Here is a 20120-nt window from a genome sequence, read left to right as displayed (position 1 = left end):
CGTGGTGCGTGCGTATAACTGAGGCCGCAGGGAGACCTCCTTGTGATCCCTCTCCCTGGAGTGGCTGGGAAGGTGGCGGCAGGCAGCTCGGACAGAGACCCCCGCTCCAGTCTTTGCCCTGGAGGCCTTCCAGACATTTTGTCTCCATTTGTTCAAACCCCTAAAGGCTCCCTCATCCCAGGCTGGGCGCAGGCTCACACTTGCCCTCTCTGCCCCTCTGCCTCCTGCTCCCCAGGCCAGGCCCCGCTTTATGGCCACGTGGGCTGTGTCCATCCTGTCGGTCTTCCTGGGGGTTGGCTGCTGGGCCCGGGGAAGCTTGAGAGGCAAGGTAAACCGCTGGGGCTTCTGGGTGGCAGACTCGCCTGCCTCCTCTGGGTCCTGTTCATCACATTTAGGACAGATAGAGCATGGCAGAGTGCCACCAGTCACTCCCTGCCCCATCCCCTCCCAAAGGTTTGCAGGATGACCTCTGACTAATGCTGGCAAGAGAGGAGACTTGCCCTTGGCAGTGACCTGCGACTGGCCCAGGGCAGAGCGAGGCAGTGGGGAGGGCCTCCGGGCGGGTAAAGTGCTCCTCTGCCACCTGCGGCCCGTGAACATGTAGGTGTACCGCCCTGATCGGACAGCCTGCTCTGGCACCGGGCTCCCCCTTGGCGGCCCCCTGGGCTGGCTTTGGCAGGTGGCCGCCATTGGGCAGGACCTAGTGCTCATCCTCTGCTGGCCCTGAGGGCTGGGCAAGGGGAATTGGGGTAAGGTCGGAGGTGTTTTCTCTTGGAATTAAGGGGCCCCTGAAGGTGGTGCTGACACCCAGCCTTGCGCACCTGCTCCTCCTGCCAGGCGCAGGCTGGTGGCTCCCTTCAGGGCTGTCATTTCCCCACGTTCTCATGAGGAATGCCGCCCCTTCCTGGGCAGCCTTCTAGGTGGTGTCTGCCGGGGAGGGAGCCCACAGGTGACGCCCTCTGGTTGCTATGCGGAGGCTGAGGGCCAGGCCCACTTTTCCAGGAAGTGTTCCCTGACGACCTCAGCCTCCCTGAGCTCGCTCTTCTCTGAACTTCTACAGGCCAAAGTCCAAACAGTATGCCTCTAGGTTCTTCCCTGTTCAGTCCCAGGTGGTCCCTGAACCCCCTTGGCATCAGGCCCCGGGCTGGGGACGGGAAGAGACAGTGGCAGGGGCAGCAGACTCTGACAGGTGAAAAGCCAGGTGCTCGCCCAGCCTACCCTGGAGGGCCGCCTGAGGAAACCAGCCCCCTCTGGCCCATCCTGAGGGCTGTTTTCCTCCGGCAGCCTCCGTTCCGAGTGGGACTGTGCCCGACAGTATCCCCTGTCTTGCCTCCAGCTCTGGTAACCCCGTGGGCTCCACGGGTCTGGGCTGTTCCATTTCCTTGCCTGTCTCCCCCGCTAGGCTGCTGGTCACTGGGTTCTCAGCCCCTACTGGATGGACAGATTCCCAAGTGAATGGGGCCAGCCCACTGCTCTCAGGGCCCTGGCCAAGCAGCATGACCTCTGTCAAGTTCCCTTTTTTGTTTTTTTTTTAAATTTTTAAAATTAATTTATCTGGCTGTACCGCATGGCTTGTGGGACCCTAGTTCCCCGACCAGGGGTCGAACCTGGCCCCCCTGTGGTGGAGCACAGAGTCCCAGCAACTGGACCGCCAGGGAATTCCCTAAGTTCCCTTTTTTGTGCTGTTGATGTTTTCTGAGTCTTTCTTGGCCTGTGGCAGGTGGCTTGGAGGCCATTTGGTAAGAGGTGATGAGGACCTGAGCCAAGGCATGGCGGTGGTCGGGGGAACAGAGACGTTAAGGAGTTGGTATGAGTCAGGGTGGGGAGTAGCAAGGGCCTGGGGGTGACAGCAGGCCTAGCCGCAGGGGAGGCAGGGACTGTTGATGGAGGAGCAGATGCAGGGTGGGGGCTGGGCACCATGTGAGGGGCCTGCTCAGGAGAGCCAGGCTGCAGGTTTGGGGAGCTGCCAGCACACGGGGTTCTTGGAGTTGTGGGCGTGGCGAGAGCAGAGGTTTGTAGGGTGAAAAGTCTTTTAAGAGAAGGGTGGGACGGGTTGGGTCGGAAGAACGGTCGTCAGGTGTTGGGCCTGCAGGGCCCGGGCCACCGTCGCACCGCCGAGGCGCCTCTCCACGCCAGCAAAGGCTCTAAAGGCCCAGGTCGAGTTGGGGTTGGGCCTGCTCGGCTGCTGTTCCTTCCCAAGCTCTGCGGTGACCTGTGCTCTGTCTGGGTTCTTCTTGGTGATCATGAGAGCATGGGCTGATGGCCGTGTCACAGGCCGGAGCCCATCTCCGGCTGTACAGTTGAGGGCTAAAGCCCCCTCCTCTCTAAGGGGACTGTGCCTTGCTAAAGAGAGGGACTGGCCTGGGAGGGACTGAAGAGGAGCAAGTTGTCACTTTTCTCTGAAGGGCCACCCCCTCCCTTCTGCCCAGGCTGGCATTCAGAGTGGGCAGCAGGTTCCCAACCTTGACCCCCACCCCAGGCCTGCCTCAGATGATGAGCGGGCTGGTCCTGGCCACCCCGTGTCCCTGCCCTGTCATGCTCCTCCTCCTGTCACTCGGGATGGAGCCAAGGACCTGAATGGGTTCACTTTCTCCAGGTCTTCCCCCCCCTTCCCTTAACACTGGGCTAAAGTGTGTGTAATCTCAAACTCTGCTTTAACCATTTTTAGGATTACCGTTGAGTGACATTAAGTACACTTACACTGTGTGTGGCCTCTCTCGCCATTAAACATTAACTCCCCTTCCCTCTCCCCCCATCTGCTGGCGCCCACCGTTCTGCTTTCTGTCTCTGAATTTGACTCCTCTAGGGCCATCATAGAAGTGGAGTCACACACTATGTCTTTTTGTGATTGGCTTCCCTTCCACTGAGCGTAATGTCTGAGGTTCATCCGTGTTGGAGCAGGTGTCAGAATTTCCTTCCTTTTTAAGGCTGATTTTTGTTCCATCGTGTGGATGGATCACATTGTTTTCACCTGTTCCTCTGTCGGTGGACACTTGGGTTGCTTCCACTCCTTTCCTAATACCACTCCAATCAGACTTTGGCCCTTCCTCCCACACCAGACCTCTCTCATCCAGGTCTCCGCGATTTTGTCACCGATCTTGTCGCCAAATGCAGCTGGCAATCTCGGGCCTCACTTCCCCTGACCGTGGGCAGCACCCGACAGAGCCCATCGCTCCCTCCTCCCTGACGCCCAGGGCGGGGTTGGGGGGGTCCTCACATGTGTTCCAGGACCCGTCTGGCACTCGGGGGCCCCTCCCGAGCCTCCTCAGACTCTGCAGCCGGTCCCCCCTCTTCTCTGCCACCTTTTTGTTTGGCGGTACGCGGGCCTCTCACTGTCACGGCCTCTCCCGTTGCGGAGCACAGGCTCCGGACGCGCAGGCTCAGCGGCCATGGCTCACGGGCCCAGCCGCTCCGCAGCATGTGGGATCCTCCCGGACCGGGGCACGAACCCGTGTCCCCTGCATCGGCAGGCGGACTCTCAACCACTGCGCCACCAGGGAAGCCCTCTGCCACCTCTTGAGTGTCCCAGGGCCACTCAAGTGCTTGGGCCACGTCTCCCTCTCCAGCTGCCCATGGCCCACCGCCCCCCTTGGGGAGCTCATCCAGGCTCGGGGCTCTCGGGGCCATTTTTATGTAATGAGAATTTCCAAAATTCTGTCTCCAGCCCAGACTCTTTCCAGAACTTCAAACTCCTTGTCCACCTGCCTACTGGACATTTCTAGTCAGTCGACACCACCGTTCCCTCCAAACCTCCTCGTCTCCCTGGTACAGGGCCTGGCAACTGCCATCGTCCCTGGCATCCCAGCCATCCAAAAGCCTGTTGGCTCTGCCTTGCAAACAGGTCGCCAACCCAGAGACTTCTCACCTGCACTGCTAGTGCCCTGGTCCCACCCAGTGATCTCCACCTTCCTTCCGGGGGCTCTGCCGGAGCCTCCTCCCCAGCCTTCTCCCTCGCCTACCCTCGGAAGAGCACCTGTTCAGTGCAGCATTTGGGCAGCCTTTGCAAACCTCAGCGCCCGGACTTCACTCCCACCTTCCCCGCTCGGCGTGCTCCTCTTTAGCACGCCGTTATCCTTGCTCCCCAAGTATGTCAGCTCCGTGGGGAAAAGGCTTCCTGCCGGATTCCTTCCCTGTTCCGTTCCAAGTTCCCAGAACAGTGCCGGGTGCAGAGACCCTCAGGGCGAATACTTGCCCAAGGAAGCTGCTCGAGGTGGGGAGGCCTCCACCCGCAGCTCTGGCACCTGACAAACAGTGGGGGGCAGGAGCCAGCTTTTGGAAAATGACATGTTTTTATTGCTATGTTTGCAGTGGCTTTTGAGCACAGTAAGGGTGTCCCCGCTGGACCGCCGCCCTCACCCGCCCCCCACCCCTCCAGCCCACGTCAGGGTGTGAGGGAAGCCTTTCTAGGGCCCCCTCGGCTGTCTCGGGATTGGACGTGACACAGACGTGGGTTAAGTGAAGCTGCTACGCGGAGGACTTGAGACGTGGAAAGTGCGTCAGCCTTAAGCTCGCAGGTGGGAGCCGCGCGCAGGATCCCTGGGGCGGGGGACGGATGCCCACCTCAGATCCCTGCCGCAGGGGCACCCGGCCCAGGGCGCAGGGTGTGGGTCAGCCTGAGCATGCTGGGTGAGCAGCCCCAGGTCCGGATCCCCCCGCAGAACCCTGCGTTGGCTCACCCTGCCGACCTGTGGGCAGAGCAGGGAGTGTGCGGACACCCACTGAGGTCCCCACCATGCACTTTTCCCACCCCAGTCTGGGGCCAGGGACTACACGTGCATACCCACATGACAGACTCACACACTCGACAGCTTGAAGCTTCTGTTTTGCCTATGAAAATGAGATCTATAAATTCACACTCCTTGGCTGGGGCAGAGGTGTAAGAGGGGCTGAAAGGGATGGGGCGTGGCAAGGAGAGGGACGTTGGGGTGTTTCTCTTAGAAATATACAAGCAGAAATCTCCTCAAGTTTTTATAAAATGTGCAAAATACAAGCCTCATTTGCCCACAGGCACAATTTACACCTGGTATTCACCTTGGCTAAGAAATAGAGATCTATGTCTAGACCCTATGTACCCACGCACACATGCACTCAAGCTCACACAACTGCTATTGGTGGCAATTGGCTCAGGAACTGAAGGTTCCCTTGCTGGCTGGCTCTCTAAGCTTCTAGAGTAGGGATGGGGAGAGGGGTCTAGCCCAGCTGAAATATTCGCCTTGGTTCTGCTGCCCCCCCCCCCCCGCCGCCTGCCCCCTCTGCTCTCCAGTCCCCCTGTTCCCCGAGCTGCCACTGCTGCCCCTGGGGTGAGGGGCCACCCAAGGGTGTGCTGGGCAGAGCCTGGAGAGAGGCAGGCAGGGCCTGGTGGGGTCGGGTGAGACGTGACGGTAGCGGGCACTGGAGGGCGGGCGGCAGGGCTTGGGAAGCAGCGTGGGCACCAGCTTGGTTAAGGGGGGTGGGGGAGGCATCTATTTTTGGTGGGTTGTGATATTTTTGGCATTTTATTAAAAATGGAAAAAGTTATTTTAGTTATAAGCACTCTGGTGCTTCCTCCCCTCCCCCCCCCCGGCAGACCCCATAGGTGTCAGGGAAAGGCAAGCCCCCTGGGGGGGGTGGGGGGCTAGAGCAGGGGCTGCTATGGCTACGAGAGGGTGAGCTGGTGATGTGAGCCGGGGCACCTGTCACATGACGCTCTCCACCACCACCACCTTGCTGCTCTCAGACACTGGGGTCAGGGTGGTCAGGCCCCTGACATCCGAGTCCTGAGCTCTGTACTCCAAGTGGTGGAGGCCCCAGACGGGCTGCGTCAGGTGCTGCCAGCGCTGCGGGAGAGAGGGACACGTTGGGTCCCTGGGGAGGGGCACCTGCTTGTCCCTGGCCTCTCTCCGCTTCCCGCCACCTGCCACCAACTTGGGGCCCGGGGCCGCGCCCCTCCTGACCAGGCCCCGCTCCCTACGCTAGGGAAATAGGGGTTCAGTGGAGGGCCGAGTGGCTGCTAGAACAGAGGCTAGGGACAGGCCTCTCCTCCGCCGCCACCACCTGAGCGAGGCCCTGGAGGGCCAACTCTCCTCCCGTACACCCCCCTCCGAGCTGGCCCAGAGGCTCCGGCACAACGGTCTGTCCCTCCTGGCGGGTGGGAGAAGGGGCAGGGCGCTCTGGAGGTCACGTCTCCACCCAACGGGAGGGAGGGATGGTGTGCGGGAGACGGGGCGCGGGGAACTGACCTCAGCCACGGTCCCCTTGGCCCTGAGGAGGCAGCCCAGGAGGTGGAGGGGCACACACAGCATGGAGGAGAGCGCGAAGCCCCAGCCCATGGCCTCGCCCCACCACGGGTACACGTAGGTGTTGTTGTAGACCAGCGGCTTGTAGTAGACCGTGTTGAAGATGAAGATGCCCTGCGGGCGAGAAGCCTCGCGCTCAGCCGGCAGCCACCACTGCGAGCCCTCAGTGTCCCTCGCCCTGCCCAGCCTCCCCCGGCCCTTACCATGCACACCAGCGGGGTGAAGAAAGACCAGCACCATTTCATCCAGGGGCAAGGTCGGTACCCGATCATGCAGGCCACGTCGTCCATGAAGCGGTCGGCTCCTGGGGTAACGTGAGGCCGGAGGGCCAGGGCTAGAGACGCACCACCCCTGACCGCGCCGCACCCCCGGCTTGCCTGTCGGCCCAGACCTACCGTACACCCAGGCGATCACCACGCACTCCCAGAAGGCCTGCCAGAGTAGGGTGGTGCCGCTGGCTGAGTAGTAGTCGAACAGCTGGAAGACATACATCCCACCCTGGGGATGGAGCCAGGTCAGGGAAGGTGGCAGCCGGCAGCCTGAGGCCAGGGGCATCCCTCACCCTGCCCCTACTCACATCGGTCACCATGGAGAGATCAATGACAAAGCAGAGGGCGCAGCAGAGGGCCACGGAGATCTCTCTTTGGAAACGGAAGTAGTAGGAGGCCGGGAGGAGGTCCAGCAGGCCGGTGATGAAGCCTTCCACACCTACAAACTGTGGCCGGGCAACTCAGGCTGTGCCCCTCCCCACCCACCTGCCATCTCCCGTCGCCCAGTGTGCCCTCTGCTCGCCAGGCCCCCTCCGCCCCACCTCCCAGCCCCCTCTCTTGCATCCCCCCTCTCAAACCTGGCTGTCAAGGCCAAGCAGCAGCAGCATGAAGAAGAACAGAGCAGCCCAGAGCGGGGCCACAGGCATCAGCGTGACGGCCCGGGGATAGGCGATGAAAGCCAGGCCAGGCCCTGAGGGGGAAGGGGCAAGGTGTGGACACCTGGAGCCCCCCCACCCACGTCCTGTCCCCCTCCACCCTGCACCACGGTACCAGAGGATTGGACAATGCCAGGGCACCCTGTGGCCAAGGGCCTTTCGACTTCTGTCAAGACACTGCCGGGCCACTCGAGCCCTCGTGTGTGTGTGTGTGTGTGTGTGTGGGTGTGCGCGCCATACCAGGGGCTGGAAGGTTCCCGCGAGCCCTTGGTAGACCTGTACCCATTAAGAGTGGCGTGTCTGGCTCAGCCTTCTGTACCTGGGTTCCGGCAGCTACTGTGGTCGCAGATCACCACTGACCCAGAAAAGGCCGACCTTTCCCTCTACAACACTCAGGCAAGTGTGAGGGCCTACCCCGAGGCCCCTGGATACAGACGGATGGGGGCTCGGGGCTCCACGTGGCCTGGCCTGAGGTGGCTGGACAGCTGTGCCTCGCAGCTGCTCAGCCAGGCCTCCTGGCCCAGAGTGATGGGACAAATTGAGTTTGAATTGTTCTCATTTCTCAGAACGTCATTCTGTGTGCGTTTGCGTACACGGTCCGTTACGACAGCAGCTGCCGCTGCTCCGGAGGCCGGGCTGGGGCTTGGGGCGTCTTTACCTGATTCCGCCACCTTGGAGATGTGCACGCCCTGCTCTGTGGCCATGAAGCCCAGGATGGAGAAGACCACGAAGCCAGCAAAGAAGCTGGTCCCGCTGTTGATGAGTGCGAGGATGATGGCATCCCTGGGGGCAGAGGGGACCGTGTGGGCTGGTGAGACTGCCTGCTGCCCACGGGCAGGCAGGGCAGGGGTGGCAGAGCTGTAGTGCCTACTTGTAGCAGTTGTTGTTGAAGCGATTGTAGCTGCCCAGGGCCGTGAGGGCCCCCAGGCCAATGGCGTAAGAAAAGAAAATCTGGGTCCCGGCATCTATCCATACCTGGAGATGAGCGAGGGTAGAGCAGGTGTGAGGAGCCCTGCTAGACCGCCCTGCTCCCGCACCGTGTCCCCCCACCCGACCTCCACCTCACCTGAGGGGACGCCAGCTTCGACCAGTCAGGCTTGAGATAGTAGATGATGCCGTCCACGGCTCCAGGCAGCAGCACTCCACGCACGAGCAGCACAACGAGGACCACATAGGGGAATGTAGCGGTGAAATACACGACCTGGGGGGCGGGGGTGCTCAGAGGGGTCCTGTGGCACCCACCTTCCCCGCCTGCACAGGGCTGCCAGGAAGGCCACCATCCCCGCCCGCCCCCCGCCCCCCCGCTGGCTGGTGTGCTCAGTGGTGAGGAGGGAGGCCACCCAGTGGCACCCCCTTCTACTCATCAGAGCCACGACTCCTCCCAAAGGAAGCTGGGTGCTTGGCTGGGGCACCAGCAGCCCCAAGGCGAGCACAGGTCAGCTGCAGAGGGAGGGAGAGGCAGGGCCCTCCCCTGGCAGGGAGCGAGGCCACAGCCCGCAGGCAGGTCCCACGCCTCCCATGCCGACTCCAGGTCCTGGTCTGCAGAGAGGCGGGGGTCCTTGGTGCCGGGGATTAGAACTCAGCTAGCCAGAGACAGAGGCAAGATCAAGACGACAGCAAAGGCCTCTGCCTCCCACGCAAGCAGCGCCAAGCGGCTGCTCTGCGGACCCTGCTGGAACGCTCCCGCCCTCCAGAGACCTGGCCGTGTCCCGCAACCACCGGCAGGCTGTCGTATTGTGTGTCTGTTCACACAGTTGTCCCCACAACCTGACAGGGAGCCCCTGAGGGAGGGATGGGTCCACGCTCCCCGCTGGGTCCCCGAGGGCAGACAGGCAGGTGAGAGAGACAGACCGAGAAGGTCAAAAGCTGATGCAGAACCAGAACCGAGAGAAACTGGAAGGGAGGGAAGGCGAGCCAGGGAAGGCGAGCCAGGGATGCCCCCCACCCCAGGGAAGGGGCAGCCGCTGCCGGGGCCACTCCACCTCCACTCGGGAGGGAAGGCTGCCGGGCCTGGAGGCGCAGGGTGGAGAGGACTCTCCAGCCAGGGGGTGGGGATCAAGTGGTCCGGACTGAAGTCCCTGCCCCTCCTCGGGCTCTGGCCCTGGTGCCATCTCCTCCCCTGGCAGCAGTGTTTGCTGGCAGACACCCACACCCCCCAGGCAGTGCTGCCCCCAGGCCTGCCGTCACCCCAGCTGTACCTTTCCTGTTGACTTGACCCCCTTCCAGACACAGAAGTAGACCAGCACCCAGCAGGCCAGCAGACACAGGGTCACCTCCCAGTTGAGGGCCCCCGGAACCTCCAGCCCCCCGGAGAGCCTCAAGACTTTGTTCCTGGGGGAGGGAAAGCCCATGAGGGCTGTGCCAGCAAAGGGCCAGGAGACTGGGGGTGGCCCTGGGGTGGGGCACCCCGCCTTTCTCCCCACCCCACCCCCCGCCGCCACAGCCCTTGCATCCAGCCGGTCTCCCCCATGCACCAGGTCAGCCTGGGCCAAGCCTGCAGCCTGAAGTCGCTTTAGTCTGTGTCCCCGGAGCCTTGGAGCCCCTGGCGGCCCGGCCCCACGCCGTCCCCAGCGGGCCCAGCAGCAGCCCCCCGCTTCCCTCCCTAGGCGGGCAGGCACCGCCCACTCCACATCCCTGGCCTCATCCCCCCAGGGCCGGGCCCCGACACACGTGCGCGTGCACACGCACACACATGCAGACTTGAGCTACGTGTGGGAGACCAGAGAGACAGGCGGGGCCTGGCCCAGAGGTGCCTGACTCACTCCCAGAACTCGATGACAGGGGACCGGCGGTCAGCAAGTTGGTCACAAGTGAGGTTGGCCAGGGTGGCATTGGCACAGTCTTCGTGGCGGAAGATCTCCACACAGTCGGGAGTGTTCCAGGTATGGCCACACGTGGCCCAGGGCAGCGTGGTGGTGAAGGACTTCACCAAATAATAGAAGCCCCAGGCCAGCACCATGATGTAGTAGGTGTTGCAATAGAAGACGATCACCATGGAGGCGTAGCCCAGGCCTGGAGAGGAGCAGAGTTTCCGTGCAGGCTCTTTTCTGGCCAGTTCCCCACCGTCCCCACTATCTACGTGGCCAGGCACTGCCAGCGGTCCCTGCTGGACCCCAACATCCTGCTCCCTGCATCTGCCATCCTCCGCCCCCCCCCCCCCCCCCCCCCGCCATCCGTGCAACTAGATCCTTCTCTGTTGCTGTCCAACCAGACCTCTCCAAGTCCCCTTGGAGTCTCCCTTGCACTGTGTCCCCAGCGCTAGGCTAACTCCTCAATCTGTCCCCGCAAATCAGCCCCTGCTCCCTGCCCCCGCCCTGCTTCACCTCCTGCATCCTCCCCAGCCCCAAAGCAGAGCACACATCCTGCCCCCATCTGAGAGTCAAGTCCTTTTGTTTCCCTAGTCTCACATACCTGTCCCCTTCTCCTGGGTCCCACTGCCACCATGATGGTTGAAGGAAGGCCATGCCTCCACCTGCCCCCCACCCAATGGCCTCCCGTAGCAGCAGCTGGGGGGTTTTCTGGGGACCTGGGGCAGCGTGGGAGACAGTCACCCTCTCAGCAGGCAACCTCGGCCAGTCACTTACTTCATCTCTCTGTGCCCCAGCCTCCGAGGACGGTAACAGGAGGACCTACCTCCTAGGGCCTTGAGCTGATGGGGGAACACTGCCCACACACAGAAGGGGCTTGGTGGTAACCCTGCCCACTGGTCCTTCCCTTCAGACCCTGAACTTTCAATGGCTCCCGTCCCAGCTCCTTAGGATGGCCCTCTGGCTTCTCCTGCCATCGCGTCTCACACCCAGCCACCCTCTTTTCAGCCCCAGCGAGCCAAGTATACTCGGCAGGGCCTGTCCCGGGCGCTGCTGGGACTGGGCTTTCTTGCCCTGGTGGAGAGGTCCATCCCCCACTCTCGTCTCCACCTCCCCAAGGTCAGCCAGGTGGTCTGCACGTCCTCCAGGTTCTCCCTCACAGCTTGGGGGGCATCCCAGGCCTGATGCTCAGACTTGAGGTTTCTCAAGTGGGTACCAGCTTTGCCCCAGTGGCGGGAAAGGGGCGAGGCCCCGGAGGGAGAGGGTGCGAGGGGCTGCTTGGGGCTGCTCACCTTTGAACAGGGGGCAGATGTTCCACACGTTGATGCTGCCGGCCTTCATGAACTGGCCCAGCGAGATCTCCAAGAAGAAAATGGGGATTCCTCCGACCAGGGCGATCAGGATGTAGGGAATGAGGAACACACCTGGGGGATGAAGCTCAAGGTGGCCACTTGCACAGGGTGGCCCCTTAGCCATGTGGGGGCTTGACCCAAACTCCTCAGCCAGGCCAGGCCAGCCAGCCTGGCTTTCAGAAGCCCTGGGAGGCGGGTGGAGCCCCAGCTTCAGGCTCCGCCCAGGGCCCATCATAACTTCCCACTGAGTGAATCAGTGCAAGGGGTGGCTGCTGACTCAGGGGCCCAAGGTGAACAGTCTTGGGGAGGTGGAGTGTCGAGGGGCCTACGGCAGCCCCTGGGCCTTAGAGCCCTGTTTCCTGGGCTGGGGGTCCCCTACAAGGCTTCTGCCCCTACTCACCTACGGTGACCTAACTAACGGGCACGGAGGACACACGCACTTGTGGACACAAGCCACTCCGTGGCCAGCGCTCAGGCCCGGGGACATGCCGAGCTTGGGCGAGGGGAAGGGAGCCCTGGCCTGTGCCGGCACCCAGACTCTTTCCTGCAAGTGTGAAGGTGCAGGGGAGAGGGTGGGTGGGTAGGTGGGTAGCAGTCGTCTGCCAGTGGGCAGAGTGGAGGGTGCCTGAAAGGGCATATGAGCAAGGACAGGAGACAAGGTTGGGGGAGGCTGGCAGGGACCTCAGGCTGGGGGTGGGGGAGCCCTTCTCCTCTCCAGGCCCCCTACCCTTGCCCCCGCTCGGCACTCTCCACTACTCAAAAGCTGAGCTTGGTTGCAGCTTGCTCGGCTTCAGGTCTCAGCATCCTTCTTGCTTGTGACCTTGGGCAAAGGCCTTCTCTCTGGGCCTCAGTTTCCCACCCGTCATCTAGTCCCTGCGGCTTCCCACCAACCCTGGTGCCGCTTTGCAGTCACAGGACACACGCGTGCCCATCGCTGTTGCTAAGCTGGGCTGGGGCGGGCATGGGGTGTGCATGCAGTGTGTCCAGCGGCGGCGCCAGGCGGCCCAGGCTGCAGGCTTCCCAAGCCTGGCTCAGGCACCCAGTGTTCCAGGCCCAGGCTAAAGGGGAGGGAGGGGAGGGGAGGGAAGGGGAGAGAGGGGAAGAGAAGAGAGGAGGGAAGGGAGGGGAAAGCAGAGGGAGGGACAGAGTGGCCCATTGTGTGTGTGTTCGTGTGTGCACACGTGGGGGGCCCACACAATGTGCCACTTGTGTGCCTGACCTGTGGGGGCAGCCAGGGCTCCTCACCTCTGGAAGCCCCCCCAAGGGGGAGGCCTCGCCTTGCCACCTCGGTGGCCAATCACTTCGGGCCCAGAGTCTGTGGGGGCAGCTCGGCGTTTTCGGCAGGAGGCTCGCCGGCCCCCTCCCCCCACACGCTGCCAGGCACATGACCGGCCGCGCGGGGCGGGGGGGGGGGGGGGCGGAGACCGCCCGGCTGGGCCACCGCGCGGCGACGGCGGGCGAGGGGCTGCCCCCGGCCGTCCCGGGGGGGGCCTCCCCACCCCCTGGACTTCGCACGGGCGCCCCGGCGGGGCCGGCGGCAGGCGGGGGAGGGGCCCGCGCTCACCTCCGCCGTTCTTGTAGCACAGGTAGGGGAAGCGCCACACGTTGCCCAGGCCCACGGCGAAGCCCACGCAGGACATGATGAAGTCCATCTGGCGCGTCCAGGTCTCGCGCGGTGGCACGGCCAGGTGGCCGCCAGGCGCCCCCAGGCCCGCGGGGCCGTCGGCCTTGGCCGGGGCCCCGTCGGGCCCGGGCGCGATCAGGGGGCCCTTCTTCTCGTCGCCGGACACGCTGTAGATGCCGTTCTTGGCGCCCTTCTTCGCCATGGCCGGGGGCGCGGCGCCCCGCGGGAGCGGGCGGGCGGCGGGGGCGCTGGCGGCACTGGGGGGGGGCCCGAAGGCGCGGGCCCGCCGGGGGCCGGGGGCGGCCGGACCGGGGGTCGGGGCGGCGGGCGGGCGGCGGGCGGGGTGCGGGACGGCGGGGGCGGCGCGGTCAGAAGCAGTCCACGAAGCACTTGAAAGTGAGCCTGAAGAATCTCATGTGTGTCGGGGGCCCGGGGGCGCGCGGGCGGCGGCGGGGCCCGGCCGGGCGGCGGCGGCGGCTCCCGAGGCTCCTGCCCGCAGCTCCCGCGGTGGCGGCGGCGGCGCTGGCGGCGGCGGCGGCGGCTCGGCCGGCCCGAGGCTCAGCCTAACGGGGCGCGGGTGGCAGCCGGAGCCCACCGGAGCCCACTGTCTGCGAGCTGCGGCCGGAGCAGGGGCCTACGGCCCGCGCCCCCCGCCCCGGCCCGGACCCGCGCGGCTGCTCGGCTCGCCCGCGGCTCCCCCGGCGGCGGCCTAGGCGCGCTCGCCCCTCCTTCCTGGCGGCGGCGGCGGCGGCGGCTCCAGCCGCTCTCGGGGCCGCGGCGGGCTCAGCGACTCGCCACTGCGCTGCGATCCTGCTTCTCCTCCCCGGCCCGACCGGCTGCCGCTTAAGAACCGACTTCGGGATGATGTCACTGTCGCCCCACCCCCACGACTGGACTGCTCCCCCTCCCCCTCCTCCGTCCCTCCCTCCCGCCTGCCCTCCCCGTCACTCCGCCCACCTCCCCCCGCCCTCCTCCCGAGGAGGCGACGCCGCTCCAGCGGGAAGCTGGATGGCTGCTACCTGGGGCGCCGGCCAGCACCTCCTTCCCAGGAGCCGAACCGCCCCTGACCGCAGGTTCACCCGGGCCTGGTTCACGTCGACCCTCCTAACCTGCCCTTCCCGGTTCTGGGCCAGCAACTACCCTGGCTGCCTTCTCGACATCCTTGCCCCACCTCTTCCCTCCTCCTTCCAGCCTGTCCCATCTCGGGCCCTTCTCTGACTCCCAGCTGCAGCTTGGGCCACTGTTGGGTACCAAGGCCTACAGCTTTCCGGCTCCCCTGCACCAGAGGGGGTGCAGGGTGCTTCCGCCTCCTGCAGGGCTGGGCCCAGCTGGCCAAATCGGGGAACGGCTGGGGCGGGGGTGTGGGTATGCCTCCAGGTGTGTGCTGTGGGGCTTTGCCAAGACCCTGTCTCCTGCCATTCGGCCCTCCCTGAGGGACACAGCACTGGTAGCTGGGGGTCAGGGTCCCAGCTCTTGGAGTGACAGGTCTCCGTGAGTCTCCTAAGCAGGCAGAGGGGAGCCTGCCCAACCGAGGGACAATGCTACACCTTTTCACCAAAGTGGAGGGTGGTAGGGATGCCTGCCACCCCTACCCCTGCCTGACTTATGTGAGACTCTGGCAGGAGTAGGGTAAGGCTGCCCCCTGGTGCTTGGTAGGTGCACAGACCCTCCCCCAGAGGCCTCAGCTAAGAGGGCCCAGCTCCGCACCCTCTATGCTTCTCTCCCCAGGGACCTGCAGGCCTCCCCAGCAAGGGCAAGGTTGTTCAGCTGCTTCCCCATCAGCGGCTGAGCAGCCTGTTCGGAATTTTCCGGGGCCAAGAGTAGCTATAGGATGGGGAAGGAAGGGGTCATTATCCTGGCTGGAGATGTGAAGTGTGCCCACCCCCACCCCTGACCCCAGTCCCAGGCTCCCCAGTCGCCACGCTGCAGTCCCCAGATGGCTCATCCCGTTAAGCTAAACCCTCAGCCATCCGGGCGGCTTTAGGAAGAAAAGCAGTTCCGGCCTGAGCCAGCTTGAACCTGTTAGGTGAGGGAGGGGCGGCATCTGCACCCAGGCTTGCTGGAGGAGCCTTAACGGGCCTGTGTGGGAGACAGGCGGGGTCTCCAGTGTTTAGGTGGGGCGGGGGCACTGGAGGCTCGGGGACCCTCGAGGAGGCGGGGTCCCAGTGCTCCTCGGGAGACCCAATCTCGAGTCTTCCCTGGCCCAGCCTACGAGTGACCCATAGATGGCCTGGGGAAGCAGGGGCCACCCTCAGGGCAAGGACTGAGGGGGAAGGGGCCCGGCCTAGTGAACCGCAGGCACCCCTATGCAGTCTGAGAGGGGAAAGAGGATCCGGTGGAGTAAGTGGAGGGGAAGGGGCAGGGCGTGCTTGCGGCCGAGGGTGTGACGCCTGCAAGGGGAGGGCGTTCGTTAGCTGGCGGTGACCTGGTTGAGGGCTGGCTTCGATGGAGAGGCCGGATGGCGCCAGGGGAAGCTCAGGGAAGTGAGGCCGTGGCCGGGGGCAGGAGACTCAAGAATTTAAGAACTTGCTTGTCCGAGGAGCTTGGTGGGGAGAGAAGGCAGGGCCTGGGGAAGGACGTGGTGAGCTGATTGCACTTTGGGAATGGCACTTTTGAAGACGGCAGAGGGTGAACCGAGCAAGGCCGAGGGAGCTTGAGAAGCAGGGGTGGGGACCTCGGCTGCCGTGCCCAGGAGGGGAGGGGACGTGTTCCAAGGCCAGTGGCAGGACCGGGAGGGAACTGCCACCTGCGGCTGCCGTTGTCTCTGTGGGCTCAGAGGCTGCTAAGAGCGAGGTGGCTTCGCTGGAGGTGGCTGAAGAGAGCTGCGAAGGGCGAGCCGGCTGCAGAGAGCGGCTACCGCCGCTCCAGGGACCACCACCAGCCACTCGGAGCACGGGCCTCCGCATCTGGGGGTGCAACAGGCCCCCAGACCACACTCGACAGGGCCACACCCTCGCTCCCTCCCCCTCGCCAGTCTTCCCCAGTGGGCGATGAGACCACCCCCTGCCTCCGCAGCCCCCACGTGGTCTCCTCCTGTGGCCCGTGCACCACGTGCTTCTCTCAGCAGCAGAGATCTGACCGGTTCCTCCCCACGTACGCTCTTCCCTGTGCTTTCCTCTATGCTGAAGATCAACCTACATTCTCCCCCAAGGCGTGCGAGATCGGGCACGAGCTGGCCCGCGGGCTCTCCAGAGCTGGAGGGCGCTGCGCCTCCCCGCACCTCCTTCCGATCCTGTGGGATTCAGCTCACCTGCCACCTGGCCCAGGAGGCTAAAGAGGGAGACTCGGGAGCCCTCGACCCCTGCACACAAGCTGCACCGCCTCCCGTGTCCAGACGGGGTGAGCTGGGCTTTGGAGATGCATGAGGTTCACGAACCCGTCCTCGCCTCTGGCGGGATGATCAGGCAGGAGTTTCTCAAAGTGGGAGCTGGGGTCGGAACTCTGGCCTCCGATGTGTTGACCCGAGCAGTCCTTAGGAGTGTCTCAACTGATAGGGACGCCTACAGTGTTCCAACAGAGGCAGAGGGGTTCCCAGCCCTCGGTGGGTTCTCAGGGCCTCGCAAAGGTGTATTTGCCAACACCCCCTCCCCCTGCGGCAGACCCTCAGCTGAGGGCAGGAGGTTGCCCCGCGCCGGGCCCCGGTATTGATGGCCCTTCGAGGCTGGTTCCCAAGCACGTGCACGAGGGGGTGGGTGTGCCCTACCACGGCTCCCGGGTGAGAAGCAAAGCGTTGCCCAGGCAGAAGCCACAGTTAGGCTGGGGGTGAGAGTAGGAGCTGAGGAGGAAGAGGAGGGGATGAGGGGAGAGCTGGAAGGGGGGCGGGGAGGGAGGGCTCCCATTGTCCAGGGAGGCCTGGGGATTTGGGCTGGGGATTGGACCCAGTGCCTGCAGCGACCGTGGACCTCGGAGTGGGCGGGGTGGGAGGGCGTCCGGGCCCCGGGTCGACTGGTTATGCCTAGAGGACCTCGCAGCTGGAGGTGGGTGGGTGGGGGGGCCCTCCTCTTTGGAGGCTGCCAGGCATGGGGAGCTTTGCAATTAGAATTAGCTGGGAACAAAGGGACGGCTGGAGTCTACCTTGAAGGGCTTTGTGCTTCCAACCGCTGGGAAGGGGAGAAAGGCGCAGGCTGCCCGGGAGGCTGGGGGGAGGGCAACCTGAGAGGCCCGGGGCCTGCTCACCGCGGCCCCTGCACGGCACCCCTGGTCCACCGTGTCCATCCACGCAGAACCCCCAGCAGGGTTTCTGAAATTCGTTTTCTACGTTTTTCTCTTTTAAGATTTTTTTTGATGCGGACCATTTTAAAGTTTTTATTGAATTTATTACAATATTGCTTCTGGTTTTTGTTTTTCTTTTTTTATGTTTTGTTTTTTTTAGCCGCGAGGCGTGTGGGATCTTAGCTCCCCGACCAGGGATCGAAGCCGCACCCCCTGCATTGGAAGCGCGGAGTCTTAACCACTGGACCGCCAGGGAAGTCCCCGTTTTTATGTTTTAAATAAACTTTTTCTAACAGAATAGCTTTAGATGCACAACTGCAGAGATAGGAGTGAGAGTCCCCACACACCTACACACAGCTTCCCCTGTTACTAACACTCTCCATCGTGTGGTCCCTTTGTTAAAATTATCAACCAATATTATACATGATCACCAGCTAAAATCTAGAGTGTTTTTTTTTTGTTTGTTTTTGCCCTGTGTCCTGGAGCTTGGAAGCTGCCAGTACTGAAGACATGACACCGAGGGGACCGGAGTCCTTACATTACGTGGCCCAAGACCGCACGCCTGATCTCTGCCAACAAAAGGAGGGTTAAAGTCCAGAGTCTTATTCATATGTCCTTGACTTTCCCCTCACCTCTTTTTTCTGCCCCATGATCCCACACTGCATCGGCGTTGTGTCTTCTTAGGCTCTTCTGGGCCGCGACTGTCCTCGTTTTTGGTGTTGTGGCGGAGGTCCTGCAGGACCCCTCAGGGTTTTTCTGTCATGAGTAGACATGGTGATGGTTACTGAGAGGAGGACCACGGAGGTGAAGTGCCCTTCTCATCACATCCCAGCAAGACTCCATGCTTTGAACACGACTCCCACTGTCCGTGTCGACCTGGGTCACCTGGCTGAGGTCCTGTTTGTTCATCAGGTGTCTCCACTTTGAATTTAATCTTCCCCCTTTCCATCCTGTCCTCTTGGGAACAAAGTCACTATCCATGGCCCACGCCTGAGGAGCCATCGAGAGAAACAGGATCCGACAAAAACTGGTTAGAGCCAGTTAGGCCCAAGATGGTGGAAGATTCACTTCCAGTAGACCTTGAGCCCCATTGTAATGCATTAACATGCTAAATGACACCCCCACAGGTGCCACGACAGTTCCCAGGCTGACCATAAAAGGCCAAAAAGAGGGCGATGGCCCAGTTCCTGTTGCTCTCCACCCCTTCTCCAGAATAGTTGGGATAACCCTCCCACTCCCAAAGAGCTCCCCACTAAGACGCATATTAGATAATTGGGGAAAATGTAGACAGGATGGTTTAAGAAAAAAAATTAATTTTCTTTTGCAATATTGCATGGCCCTATACAAACTAGGGGTCCAAAAGATCTGGCCAGAAAATGGGTCATTGAATGACAATACCATCTTGTAGGTGGACCTGTTCTGTAAAAGGAAAGGTAGATGGGGTGGGAGTCCCATATGTTCAAATGTTCATGACCCTATTCTAAGATCCAGGTCTAAAGAACTCCTGCCGGGTGTGCCTGGCTCACATCCCTTCAAAGTGCCTTCTTCCCCCACGGGAGCCTGATGTTTTAGGTGATCCCCTTATGAGACCACCTCCCCGAGGTCCACAACTGGGAACTCCTACCCGGCCCCCCCCACCAATTCTGAGGAGGGACAGTCTTCTGGCCTGTTTACCCCTAACGCCACATCTGGGCAGCTATGGGACCCCAAACACCCCTGAATCAGCCCACAGATTTGGCCTTTGGAGTATTCAACAATAGAGATAAGGTTGAAGAGGTAAAAAGGATTCAGGGACAACAGCGAAAAGCACAGTTATTGGCGGCAGCCCTAACCCCTGCACCACCTCAGGGTTACCCTCCCTTACAGAAGCCCATGACGGGGACAGGATCCAGGAAGCCTGGATCAGGGCCACTGTCTCGCCAGGAAAGGATCTGTTTTAAGTGTGGCCAAGAGGGCCACTGGAAGGACAAATGCTCCCTGTATGGGAAAAGTCCACTGGGATCCTGCCCGACGTGCAAACGAGAGGGCCACCGGAAGTGGGACCACCCCCAGTCCCGATGGGGACTCTGAGCCCCCAAACCAATGACGGCCAAGAGGACCTAAGACTGTTGGGGCCCGGGACCCTCCCTGGCTCCCCAAGGACACCTGGTCATTTCTCTGGAGGAGCTGAAAGTGAGTGGGCCCTGTGGGGCTCCCGGGCGCGGAGGCACTTTTGTCCCTCGTTTCTTGTAGGCAAGAGTCCAGCCTCCGTGACCTTCCCTGGGTTCCAAAGGGCAGAGCTGAACAGTTGCTGATCAAGGGAGAAGCGGCCAAGAAACCACCTGAGACGAGATTAAAGGGACCCGAGAAGCTCCTCCAGGTCAGGACACACTACCTGAGGCGAGATTAAAGGGACCCGAGAAGCTCCTCCAGGTCAGGACACACTACCTGAGGCGAGATTAAGGGAGTGAAAGCCCTACACACACCCTGATCTTGTCGGGAACCCTGACTTTGAACCATTGTTATAAAACCCCTCCTCAAATCCTCGTGGGCGGGGGACACGTAGCTTTTCGAGGCAGGAGCCCGCTGTGTCCCCTTTTGTCTGGCAGAGCAGTAAAGCTCTCCTTTTCTACTTCCCCCAAAACTCTGTCTCCAAGATTTGATTGGGCACCGGTGCACAGAGACCGAGCTTTCGGTAAAGAGCCTCTGGTAACCCTTGGCGCGGACGGTAGGAAGGTTATTTTCTTACCAGCTATGGGGGCCGCCTAGTCTGTGCTGACTGATGGCTCAGGCCCCGCGTCCTCCCAATCGTGTATGATAAGACCAAGCAATTCAGCTGCTTGCTGGGAAGTGGGACCTTCACACATCAGCTCTGCTCATGCCTGAGTGCCCCGTCCCTCAGTGCCCCGTCCCCCTGCTGGGAAGGAACTTGCTCACTGAATTCCA

General features: G+C 62.5%; 1 protein-coding gene and 1 non-coding gene across 10 annotated transcripts; both read right to left on the bottom strand.

The window, feature by feature from the left end:
• Nucleotides 1–4279: 4279 nt before the first annotated feature.
• SLC6A8 (solute carrier family 6 member 8) lies at nt 4280–13292 on the bottom strand. Of its 9 annotated transcripts, none has more exons than XM_032619209.1 (15): nt 12924–13226; nt 11300–11431; nt 9963–10212; nt 9399–9531; nt 8267–8401; nt 8072–8175; nt 7859–7983; nt 7123–7235; nt 6853–6990; nt 6671–6773; nt 6479–6579; nt 6219–6389; nt 5673–5816; nt 4798–4827; nt 4280–4685 (listed from the first exon to the last, which is right to left on the bottom strand). In XM_032619209.1, exons 1-13 carry the CDS (start codon nt 13183–13185, stop codon nt 5676–5678), a joined length of 1908 nt encoding a protein of 635 aa, XP_032475100.1. In that variant the 5' UTR covers nt 13186–13226; the 3' UTR covers nt 4280–4685; nt 4798–4827; nt 5673–5675. The 9 variants fall into 9 exon arrangements, with proteins under 9 accessions (XP_032475100.1, XP_032475099.1, XP_032475103.1 ...); XM_032619210.1 differs by having other exon boundaries at nt 4328–4536; XM_032619208.1 differs by having other exon boundaries at nt 4280–4827.
• Nucleotides 13293–17667: 4375 nt separating this feature from the next.
• Nucleotides 17668–17781, bottom strand: LOC116748176. Its single transcript, XR_004348189.1, has one exon. It is a non-coding gene; the product is annotated as a small nucleolar RNA SNORA57 (small nucleolar RNA).
• Nucleotides 17782–20120: the final 2339 nt, after the last annotated feature.

Source organism: Phocoena sinus, chromosome X (genome assembly GCF_008692025.1).
Source record: "Phocoena sinus isolate mPhoSin1 chromosome X, mPhoSin1.pri, whole genome shotgun sequence".
Lineage (NCBI taxonomy): Eukaryota > Metazoa > Chordata > Mammalia > Artiodactyla > Phocoenidae > Phocoena > Phocoena sinus.
Note: the sequence above shows the minus strand (reverse complement) of the source record. Positions and strands in the feature narration are given on the sequence as shown.